General features: G+C 42.2%; 2 protein-coding genes across 3 annotated transcripts; both read right to left on the reverse strand.

The window, feature by feature from the left end:
* Positions 1-914: 914 nt before the first annotated feature.
* Positions 915-7,069, reverse strand: gja3 (gap junction protein, alpha 3). 2 transcript variants are annotated; one of them, XM_062403309.1, is made up of 3 exons: positions 6,705-7,069; positions 6,068-6,129; positions 915-5,089 (listed from the first exon to the last, which is right to left on the reverse strand). In XM_062403309.1, the coding sequence occupies exon 3, from the start codon at positions 5,051-5,053 to the stop codon at positions 3,617-3,619; it is 1,437 nt and encodes a 478-aa protein (XP_062259293.1). In that variant the 5' UTR covers positions 5,054-5,089; positions 6,068-6,129; positions 6,705-7,069; the 3' UTR covers positions 915-3,616. The 2 variants fall into 2 exon arrangements, with proteins under 2 accessions (XP_062259293.1, XP_062259292.1); XM_062403308.1 differs by having other exon boundaries at positions 6,068-7,069.
* Positions 7,070-7,504: 435 nt separating this feature from the next.
* Positions 7,505-11,426, reverse strand: gjb8 (gap junction protein beta 8). The gene is made up of 2 exons (XM_062403152.1): positions 11,337-11,426; positions 7,505-9,870 (listed from the first exon to the last, which is right to left on the reverse strand). Exon 2 carries the CDS (start codon positions 9,835-9,837, stop codon positions 9,034-9,036), a length of 804 nt encoding a protein of 267 aa, XP_062259136.1. The 5' UTR covers positions 9,838-9,870; positions 11,337-11,426; the 3' UTR covers positions 7,505-9,033.
* Positions 11,427-11,988: the final 562 nt, after the last annotated feature.

The raw sequence follows: 11,988 nt of genomic DNA on the forward strand, positions 1-11,988 counted from the left end.
CAGACCTGAGTTTGTGATCGATGTATGTGAGACTGACGAGATTATTCCTGGATGTGGTTATGAAGTGGGTTTGACTCAGCGGCACATTCTGACATTGTCTGTAGGAATGCAGAGGGAAGCTGTGTGCCCGAGAGGTCGGAGGTCAAAGAGTCTGCAAAGAGAGCGATGCCACAGAGACGCTGAGGCTCAGCTGGTGCTGATGTTTATATGCTGGACGTTTGATGTCTACTAACTTTCTCCAGATTACTTTAATTATGGAGAAAGACAGATTATTATATTTGCCCCCAGAAAACCAGAAATAATTAAGCCTAGCCATTTATTTACTAATAATAATACGGAAAAATATGTCAATAATATTTGAAAATAAAAGAATACAAAATGATTTCAAATGAATTAAATATAAGTTAAAATGTGATTAATTCAAGTATGTATGCAATTTTTAAATCCACGATCCACGAAAAAGAAAAAATGTCCTGAGACCAACCATTTAAGTTAGGGGGCAGATATTTTCTCTTTCTTTCACTAGGTTTTAAGATTAATAAATAATTTAGGTTCTCAGACAACATCTATTTCTTTTAAGAACTAGACGCTCTTGTAGGATTCTTTTGCCTGGTGGAGATTTTCCTAGATATTATTTGTAAAAATATCAATCATGGTTTTCTTGATGATTTAAAAGATTACATTTTTTTGTTAATCGCACATCTTTAACTGTAAATTGTTACGTGTTTATTAAGTTGCTTTTTGTTGAAAAGGAAAAATGGAAATGTTTTTTGCTCAGATCAAAGTTCAGGATTCATGTCTCGTGTTTCTATATCTGTGAATCTAAGTTTGAACTCTTCAGACCTGAACTGAAGTGTTTGAATCTGTGACTTTTATCCGCTGCAAAAAGCAAATGCACGGACAACCCATATGGTACAAAAAATTTATTTAGTAACAGTTTTGTAAACATTTGAGGTAAATTAACATTTACATCAACTTGTTCTTACAAAAGAATCATTCATACACAAGGCACTTCTCTTGTTTAAGACAGCTTTGAAAACAGTCTGCTGCTGCTGTTCTGAGCATCGTGAGATATTTCCTACTCCCTTACGAGCCAGAGAAATCATGCTCTGCATGGAACTTAAAGAGGAGAGAGTTCAGAGGAGGCGGCGGGGGGGGACGACAACGACATCCTGTCAGGGCCTCGTACAGGGGGGGTGAGGGAGGGCAGCTACCCAGCTAACATGTTCTCAGCAGTCGAGTCGTCCGATGTGACGTCCCGACCGGAGATCAAACTGGGTGAACAAAGAAAACACCCCTACTGCTTTTTCTCTCTCTCGCTGCTGTTTTGTTGTTTTATTCTTTAAATCTTCAAACTCGTCCGAGCTCGAGATAAATAACAGTTCATATTTAAAACACTTTTCTTTGAAGAGCCGATGTGTGTTTTTATTTTTAAGACATTTTCTTTCCTTTTAGGATCATAGTGATTGTTTGACGTCACTCTCTCTCTCTCTCTCTCTCTCTCTCTCTCTCTCTCTCTCACTCACTCTCACTCGCTCTCTCTCTCTCTCTCTCTCTCTCTCTCTCTCTCTCTCTCTCTCTCTCTCTCTCTCTCTTATCTCTCTCTCTCTCTATCTCTATTTCTATCAATATAAGCATCGTAGAACAGCAATTTTCTTTCCTTTTCCTAAATGTGCAAATCTTTATCAACTACCAAAATGTAAACTTTAGGAATCAAAAAAATAAAGTAAAAACAACAAAGATTTCTTTTTCAGTTTTTTTGTCATTTTAAACAAGAAACATGGATTTGGAAAGGGCTGCGTTCAGCTACACATTGTGTGTCGCTGTATATTCTCCTCACTGTGTTCCTGTTTTCACTTAAAGTTGTAAGAAACCGTGTGAAACATTGTGGGTACAGATACACCGAAGAGTACCATCCTTTTTATACCCCCCCCTGAAGTGTATTTAAATCAAACAAAAATAAAAAAAAAAGCTGGTACCACTACATTGCTCTTACTCCAATGTATTAACCTGCACACAAACTGTTGAAAAACTACTGTTTCATTACGGTACTCTAATTAATCCTGCTGTCAAGTTCCGATGTGTCCGATGCCGATGTGGCTGAATTATTGTCGTAAAGGTTTAAAAGAAAAGAGTAATTTAAAAGTGAGTGCCTGGGATATGAATGAACCAAACAGCACAGTGACACGACAGAGACGACGACTGTGAGTGCTGATTTAAAGGTATTTTTTCTAAAGGTTTCTAAGAATCAAGAAGAACACAACAAAGTAGAAGCCTGTCGACTACACCGCGGCGTCTCAATACTCACAACGCCAGTCGCTTTGTCGTCTTTATTTTTTAATCGCAGCTGTGTCAGTTTTGTCGCAATCACAAACTGACAACTACAGTTATGCAATTTATGAGTAAAATTCAATTCAGTGTTCAAAAAAAATATCTAAATACTTTTCAGAATAAAACCAGATGAAGAGGCACGTGTGTTGTGGTGAAAACGAGTTAAACTCCCACAGTTGCTTTTTGGTTTGGGGTAGTTGTGGATTTGCCTGCCAACAATCTAACTACAAATAAAATTAGCAGTTTCAAGTCGAAGCCAAGAGGTGGAGAGAATTGTCTTTTTTCATTTCCACTGGCGTCTGTCGTGTATTTGTATGAGATTTTCTAATAAGGCAGTTTCTTGTTGTTTGTGCAGCAGGTGGAAAGTGTTTCTGAGACGTTGACCGAAGGCGATACTGACAGAGGCAGGCGTCAGGGACCTATTTTTCCTCTTCGGTAAACTAAGAGCATGGCGGCACAATTTTGATTGCAATTTAGACTCATATCCCGTCAACAAACTCACTTATCTTACATCATAATGGGGACTCCAGGAATATTCTTTTTACTTTTATCGTCTCTGGGTGAAACCACTCAGCCGACTTCGCCGTGTCAAGTCGGTGAGTTGCAGGACTACAGATCCTGCCATGCAACTACAAAAAACGGGATTCATCCCGGATGATTCAAATAAAATAAAAAAACAGGTGATTGCAAGTGCTGCAGCTTAAAGGTCTAACACTGTCTGGCCACACATCGACTAACTGAACAACACCAGCTACTTGTGCTTCCTCCTGATTAGATTGAAAAGGAAATATATTCAGGGGTCGTTTGGACAAATGATCCTTTTCAGTCAGAATCATTCGTCTTTCAGGCTCAACGAAGAAGAAAAAGTAGAGAAACACCATGAAATCCTCCTCCTCTAACCAAACATGATGCAAATCCATTCTGATGCATGACATGACAGCGTCTTTGGCTGGAATGGAGCCTTCTGACTCACTGCATCTTCACAGTTTATGTGCATAGATGAACGCCATGCAAAAACACAAACCTTTCCTCGACAACTCTGCAACTCACCGACTGCACGAAATCAACGGCTGCTGCCGATCGAGTCGTTTCACATTTACCTCAACGATTGTTTTATTCTTTTCTTCTAACCTGTTTCTTGTCGCCTCGCCCTCTTTTTTTGTGATTTTTTTTTTCTTTTTCTTTTCTTATGCATGTGTGTGGTTGTTATGTTTTTGTCTGAGAATCTTTGTGTTTCGGCTGTGTTCGAGGGAGGGTTCAGGGACATAAAAGTGGAAGAAGGGATTCAAACAGACAGGTCGCTCGCCCTGGCCCTGTTGCTGCTGCTCTTGCTGGCCCGACTGAGCCGCCGAGGGTCTGTACTGACCATTACTGGAGGCTCGTGCATCTCCACCGTGGTGGTAGTGACGTGGCCTTCCTCCTGCTCGCTCTTCCCCCCGCCCCAGCTGCCTGCGGTAGAGGTGGCGGTTGGGCTGCTGCTGCTGCTGGAGGCGGCAGTGGCGGTTGTGTTGGTAATGTTGGTGTTACTGGTGGTGTTGCTGGTGGGAAGAAGCGCAGCATCGACGGGCGGCTGCTGCTGCTCGTTGTCGGTGCTGGTGGAGGAAGAGGGGGAAGGGGAATTGGAAGGGGAGGTGGCCTTCATCTCCCTTGTCTGCTGCTCAGTGGCCAGATTGGCCCAGTTCTGCTGCGTGGCCAGCCTATGGTTGTTGTTGTGGCTGATGTAGTAATGGGAAGATGGCGAGGGCTGGCGGAGGGGCTCCTTTTGCTGGAGGTCGTCCATCTTGAACTCTGCTGCCGAGGGCACAGCTGTCGGCCCTATGGGTAGCAGGAACGCCCCGCTGCCCGCCGTAACATCGGTGTAGTTGGGAGGGTAGCTGTGACTGGATGGGGCAGTTCTGGAGCCAGAGGCCAAACACTCAGGCTCCGCTATGTTGACGCAGCGAGGCAACCCGCGGTCAGGGGCAAACTCGTTTGTCATGCCCTGTTTTACTTTCTTCCATCCAAGGTGATAGATCTCTAACAAATTCAGCAAAAGAGACACGCAAGCCACCACAAGCATAAATATAATGAAAATAGTCTTTTCAGTGGGCCTCGATATGAAGCAGTCAACAGTGTTGGGGCAGGGCCAACGTGCACACTTGTACAGGGGCCTCAGCTGGAAGCCATAGAGGAAATACTGGCCCAAAAGGAATCCCACTTCAAACAGGGTCTTGAAAATAATGTTGAAAACATAAGTACGCAGCAGTGCGCCTCTGATGCGGATTTTGCCGTGTTCATCCCTGATGGGCGGCTTTTCCTTCTTGCCGCGGCGTCCTCCTCCTCCAGCATCTCCACCATTTCTATAAAGGAGTTCTTTCTCCTCTTGGAATCTGGTCGCTTTGCGCAGCTCCTCCTCCTTCTCTTTCCGCTTCTCCTCCATGCGGACTATGTGCAGCACGTGGCCCAGGTAGATGAGGGTCGGCGTGGACACAAAGATGATCTGCAGAACCCAGAAGCGAATGTGCGAAATTGGGAAGGCCTCGTCGTAACAGACGTTCTCGCAACCAGGCTGCTGGGTGTTGCAGGTGAAGTCGGACTGCTCATCGCCCCAGACCTCTTCAGCCGCGGCCCCCAGCACCAGGATTCTGAAGATGAAGAGGACAGTCAGCCAGACTTTGCCGATAACCGTTGAGTGCTCCTGAGCGTTCTCCAACAGCCGCCCCAGAAAGCTCCAGTCGCCCATGCTTCAAGATTTTCTAGCCTATGGAGAAAGTACAGGCTGGAGTGGACAAAGAAGGAGGGAATGTCAGAAACAGAGAGAGGTGAAGAAAGTTGTATGAAACAAGTATTAGGTGTGGCCTTACCCAAGGGTTAAACAGCCTATACACACCAACACACGAGACGACAAAAGGATATGGGTGATAGTGGACATGTCGACCACGACTGGACATATTTCTCCTTTTCATAAAACGCTGGGCAGAACACGGCCTTTTACAGAAAAACTGCCTCGTCGGTGTTGGATATCGAAAACAAATCAATTCACCAGAATTCGCTTCAACACAGACGGTTTTCAGCAGCTGGTGTGTAAACCACCTGTTTAACCCTGGTTCACTGTCCCTCTCTCTCTCTCTCTCTCTCTCTCACTCTCTTTCAATGTCAGGCCTATCTCACTCTCTCACCTGCTCGCTCCACTGCCCAGCAGGCATGTGCTGAGATCAACATTATAATGTTCGAAAACAGCATTTAGTGTGCACGGACACACACGCACATACACACACAGACAAATATGGGCATTCACATGTGCACACATCCTTTCTTCCCTCTCTCTGTTCCACTGTAACGCTAAAACAACACACATCTCTATTTGTTACTGTAATTACAAAAGAAAAAATTATCATTATAATAATTATTGATTTTTTTTACAAATTCTGATGAGATTTGAGAGTTAAACATTTTTAATGTGTAGATTTAGATGGTTACATTATTTATATAATCAATTAATCTTAATGAGGCTTTTTTCTTTGATTTATCCAAATATTTAACATTAGGGCCACGCTGATATCTTCAAACAGCTTGTTTTGTTCAACCAATAATATCAACTCTATATATTTATTCTATATAACATATTCTCACATTTTAAACCTGAAACCAGAGGATGTTTAGCAAATATTTATTTCAGGAAAACTTTTTACCATAAACTCACACTATTCACGCAATGAATCACACACACACACACAGAGAGAGAGGAGAAACTTACTAAAATATTCTTGTATTAAAGGTAATAAATCCATCGACTAGGGTTCACGATATGTGTAACACCTGGAAGAGAAAAAACGTTACAGTCAAATCGTTATTCATTCAATTTCAGTATTATTTCAAATGAAGAAACAGTGAGGGTTTAATATTTTTAATTAAAATGCCTCCAGATGTCACAATAAAAACGTTTTTAGATAACTTAATACAACTGATTACCACTATGAATGACCTAATAGATTCAGAGTGTGTTTTCCAACTACAGTTTGCATTTGAAATCTCTGATATAAGTGCAGAGATGTGTAAATATTGGGGAGATGAGCTCAGAAATTAAACCCAGAGAGTCAGAGCTATTTGATTTTATCAATAACTGGATACATTTCTCTGGGGTTCTCAGGTATTTGAGGTATTTATGTCGCATGTTGGTGAATGTAACAGACAGAGCCAGGTTCAAATACAAAGCCATAGCTGCAGGTTCACAATACAGAGTGTGCCAGAGTCCCCAGACTCCCTTTAACGCGCCCGGAGCTTTGTCAGGCTTTTGTCTCCCTCGTTAATTTACCTGATAACAGGCCCTCCTGCGTTTACTTGCTCTTTCTTCACTCCCACATAATATGCACAGTAGTGTTCATTTGTCATACCTTCAGACCGGAGATGTCTTACTTAAACACGAAAAGCAAATCCTTGTGCCTTCACCGGTGCCATCATCAGAGTGCGTAGACCTCCTGTGGACCCGCGCAACCTGTCGCCTCTGACAGCTCCTCAAACTATTTTATAAAAGATGCCGCACAAATTCAGTCGTGCACACTCTTCTCCACGCGGGTGGTGAGTGCTGCTCCGTCCCAGGCCCGTTCAACGTGCGCAAAAGTTCTCCTTCGTTGTTGTCAGTGTTTGGAGGCGGCTTGGAGTCGGAGATGGGGCTCGGTCAAACGGAGCTGCCTCCCGTTTCCAGCCATGTCTGGACTGTCACATTGTGTGACCATGCATGAGTGAATCCAAAGAGTCATCAGCCTGTCCGGAGTCACACCACGCCCCTGTCAACCTCCCCAAAACCCACTCCAGCGTGTGCGTAAAAGTTGTCGCAAAATGTGCCATCAGAAAACGTTGCTCTCAAATCTATCCGAAGTAAAAACATAAAAGACATGAAACGTTCTCCTGAAGTTGTTCAACTAGAGTAAACTTACAATTTTAAAATATTAAAAGTTTCAGGTAAAAACTAAAGTTCAATGAGCATAAGGTGACAATAAATGTAATGCTTTAGATTCACTGTCAAAATAGAATAAATAAAAGCTTGTTATTATTAATATTGGATATCAACAATGAAAAATTAATTAAAGAAAGACAAAAACATTCCCTGTAGTTCCACCCAGTGGGAGGCTGCAGGCAGATATAGCATCATATGAGGTGAAGTGACACAAATCAATGAACCACACAGTTTCTAGTTTTACTGATTTATGACCAAAAAAAAAGTCTCAAAGAGCAAAATGACTTCAAGGATCAAAGTGCAAGTGTAATAAAAAATATCTTAGGTACAAAACACAATCACAAACATTTCATCTCCTTCTCACTTAGGAAGCTGTTAAAAAGCAAAGTATTATCAGAGTGTGGAAGAGAAAAATGTCCAGAATGTCTCAGGAGGATCGAGCTCGTCCCCTATTTTTGATTTGTGACGGAGGACAAAGTCTTTTGTCACTTTGTGGATCCGCACATCAAGAGGCCGAGCGGTGATTGGTGTTGTGGCTAAAAAAAGGCACATCCTGAAAGCTGATACAGGCAGTCAGGTCACACACACAAACACACACACACACACACACACAATGTGACAACAACGAAAGTCTTAATTACACAGTAGCAGGTGTCGGCTGATCAGCAAAGCCTCATATCAGGGTTTTAAAAGCAGGATTACTATGACAGAAACACAGTTATAATGTTAATGATGAAGCAGTTGTTGAAGTTTGCTGCTTAACACGATAATCCTGCTGTTTTAATTAAACTCAGCAGGTAACAGCAATTTCAGTTCTATGCAATCATTTCACATTTACTTCCGACGGAAGCATGTCAACATCATGTGCACCCTTAACATTTACAATTCTCATGTTCGTACCAAACAACATCTAAGTGTTAAAATACCTAACATGTTCTCAGTGTTTTTTTTTCCTCTGAAGAAAAACTTCAATTCAATTTCAAACACTTTCAGTTCAAGTAAAAAAAGACAGAAAACTTTGTGACTTGATCGAACAGCAAAGAGCGTCACATCTATCATCAAAACACTGTAGTTTTAGATAAGATTCAACAATGTAACATCAATTCTTCTTCAGTGTAATTTTACCCTGTGCAACACAGCCCTCGGTAGTTATTAACACATGCAAAAACTAAATCATTAAAAGAAAGTAATTTAACAAATGTCCAACTTGATTTTGTGCTTGATTTTGATTCAACAGCATAAACTCAGCTTTTAAAAAAATCAGTAACTGTAAAACATGTACCTAACATTTAAAATTAAATGTATGTTAAACAACACACTGAAAATCTTCACAAATTCTGCTTCATTTGTCATTTACTTCATTTTTCTTCTGTAAAACTTAACCAGTAGGATCCCCGCTGTCACCAGCAGATGTCAGTGTGGACTCATTCCGCTCTGGTTTGGTACAGCACGGCACATGCAAGCAAACCTCAGTGTGAACGGTAGAAGGAGACGAGGACAAGGGCGTGTACGACAGTAATAGATAATCTGCGCTTGTTGGTTTGATCTGTGACTTTTACGCCAGGAAGGAACGAGGGACATGTGACCCCTCGCGTAAAATTTGAGGCCATGTGTGGCAATAAAGAGCAAATCAGTATAAATACAGAGTGTAGAAATGAGGTCAAATCCGAACAAAACTGATTTCTGTGAAATTTCCTCATGATGCATTCTGGGTACACTTTGTGGGTTTCTCGTCTTTCGCTCCAGTCCATTCTGATGGCTGCTCTTCAACACACGGTCTTGTTGCTGGATGAATCTGTGCATGTGGACAGCAGCATCTCATTCTTCTTATTCTGCGCGTGGGCATTGTCTCGCCTCACACCATCCGTGGGGGATAAACGCCTCTTATTAGACTTGGCTGAGCACCTCATGAGCGCCTTGCCGATGAGGTAGCCCAGCTCAGCCACGTTCAGGATCATGCAGATGGCTGACGAGGCCACCATGAAGATGGTGAAGATGGTCTTCTCTGTCGGCCGGGAGATGAAGCAGTCTACCTTGTTGGGACAGGGCCACTGCTCACACTTCACCAGCCGCGGCATCTGGAAGCCACCGTAGACGAAGTAGAGTGCGTACATGAAGCCGCCCTCAAAGATGAGCCTGAAGAACAAGCTGGAGGTGTAGGTCCACCACAGTGGGCCTGTGATCGGCAGACGCCTCCTCTTCAGCGATGCCAGGTCACTGTCAGTCGTCTTTTCTGTGCCATTGGAGGCCAGCATGGTCCTCTTATCCCCACGCTTCCTGTAGGCCACATGCATGGCCACCAGCAGAGCCGGCGTGGACACGAAGATCAGCTGCAGGCACCACAGGCGGATGTGTGACACGGGAAAGAAGTGGTCGTAGCAGACGTTTTTGCAGCCCGGCTGCTGCGTGTTGCACGTGAAGTCAGACTGCTCGTCCCCCCAGACGCTCTCAGCAGCCAGGACCAGAATAGTTATGCGGAAGATGAAGAGGACAGAAAGCCAAATCTTTCCAAGACTGGTGGAGTGTTTGTTGACGCCGCCCAGCTGGGCGTAGAGCGCCCCCCAACTCATTGTGGCGAAGAGGACTCTGAAGGGTCAGACGACCTGGGGAGGGCAGGAAATCAGAAGAGTGTTAACTGCCTGGGTTGGTGCTACATCTGTTCCATTGTTCCTTGGATGGACACACAGAATTTGCCCCCAACATCCTTTAAAATAGTAGAATACGGCCCCCTATAAGTGTGTCTGTTGTTTTTTTGTTAACTAAACGACAATTTCCACCAATCTATGTGGAGGGATGAGGCCTGGGCCTGAGAGGAACCCACTACATTCAGGTACACGTCAAGGTTCATTTATTTTTTTCTTCAACTATTTTTTCAAGAGAAACTAGAATAGACCTCGGTACAGCTCACACCTCCACCAAGGCCAAATGGAGAATTGCACTCACTCATAAATATCAATATCAACCTGAATATGTTGAAAAAGACTCACAATGTTAAAATAAGTGGGGAAAAAAATTATAATCCTGGAACCGCACCCGGAACTGTATCAACAGCAAAATCTTAAAATCATTAAATCGGTTGAGCAGAATTTTTGTGTAATCCTGTTTACTAACACAGATTAAAACGTAAACTCATTGTAATAAATTAGGATTACTGGATTTATGATTGTCCCACAACGAGGCTGAAAATGACTTTTATATTATGTCATCTGTTGTCTCGACTTAAAATTAGATCTTATTAATTCGCTTCTTCTCTTGAATGTTTTATTTGGTTCATTTTCATCTTCCCAAGGCACTTTGTTACGGCTGTCCTTTTTTAAACTCTCACTGGAGTCTTTTTGTGTTCTGCTTTTTGGCACTGTTCATTCTGAGCAGAATAAAAATATGCTGACAACATTGGAAGGGGGGTGATGTCCCGTTTTAACTGTCAGAGGAGACATAGCCCCCATCCCCCCAAAATCGGTGCACGCCACTGCCTGTTACTATGCTCAAAAGAATCCAACATGACTTCACCACTTTAACACTTGTGTGATTATTATCACTCACCGCCTGTTATTAGCACCATCCTCACTTTTCAATTATAATCTATAATCTTTGTCCGCTCTGTTTGGTAACATATGTGCTTCATGTCAGTGATATCATAAATAAAGAGAAGTGAAGAAACAGGAGAATTGAGAAGTGAGAACGGAAATAAAGTTCTCCAAACATGTTCCAAATATTTCCTCTCCTCTTCAGTCATTTGCTTTTCTTAAGAACCAAGATAATAATAAGGGATATTCACGCTGACAGTGAGAATATTTGTTGTAGCATGTTTAAAGTTAGTTTGGGGCTTTTGATCTGAATCAATAAATCAGATTTTACCCTCCAGGAATGTAGTATTTTCTGTTTCTGTTGACTTGGAGTTGTTCTTTCTGTTGACTTGGATTTTCTCTTCAGTTTTTGCGACACATACACAAATGATGACAAACTGTAAAAACCCGAAAGTTACTGAATGGAAATTTTGTCATCATCAGTAATAATAAAAGGATCTCGTGGAGTTAATATATGCGAAGAGAGCACAGCATGAACTCACCTTTCTGAAGTTTACAATAAAATAAAAAGTCAGTAGTTTTCCATGGAGGTAAAAGTCATGACTCCCTCGCGCTGCTTCAGAATCAAACCTCAGCTCGTGCTCCACTCGTCTTAAGGCGCGAGACACCTGTAACCTCAGGGTGGGAGGGGCCAGATCAGCCAAGGGGCGGGGCCAGCCGAGGGCCCCAGATGTTTCACACACAGAAGAAGATTCAAGACGCTGAACATTGAAAATAACACAGATACTAAATCAAACAATTTAAAGTCAGAAAGTAGTTTGATACAAATTCAAAGAAAGTCAAATTTAAAGATAGTCAAAGGGGTAAAAGAAATAAAAAGGGACAGATCTGTAAAATAAATTTAAGTTGAAAGAGAACTGTGTCAAATAATCAAATAAAACAATTATTCCTTGTAGAAAAGCTAAATTAAAGGCGCTTCTGAATAAAAAAATGCTTAACCTTGTTTTTCAAAACTACAATGGATGAACGATCCTACGCCCAAAGTGATTGAAATCTGTTTCTCCATGTTTAGAATTGCATGAGGATCAAAACACAGATTTTACAGTTTTTATTGAGCTTTCTAACAAAAGTGTCAGCATTGTTAATCTTCATGGAGAGGCCCTACGACTGGGGCCCTTCTACCAATAATCAAAT

Source organism: Platichthys flesus, chromosome 13, assembly GCF_949316205.1.
Source record: "Platichthys flesus chromosome 13, fPlaFle2.1, whole genome shotgun sequence".
NCBI classification, from domain to species: Eukaryota; Metazoa; Chordata; class Actinopteri; order Pleuronectiformes; family Pleuronectidae; genus Platichthys; species Platichthys flesus.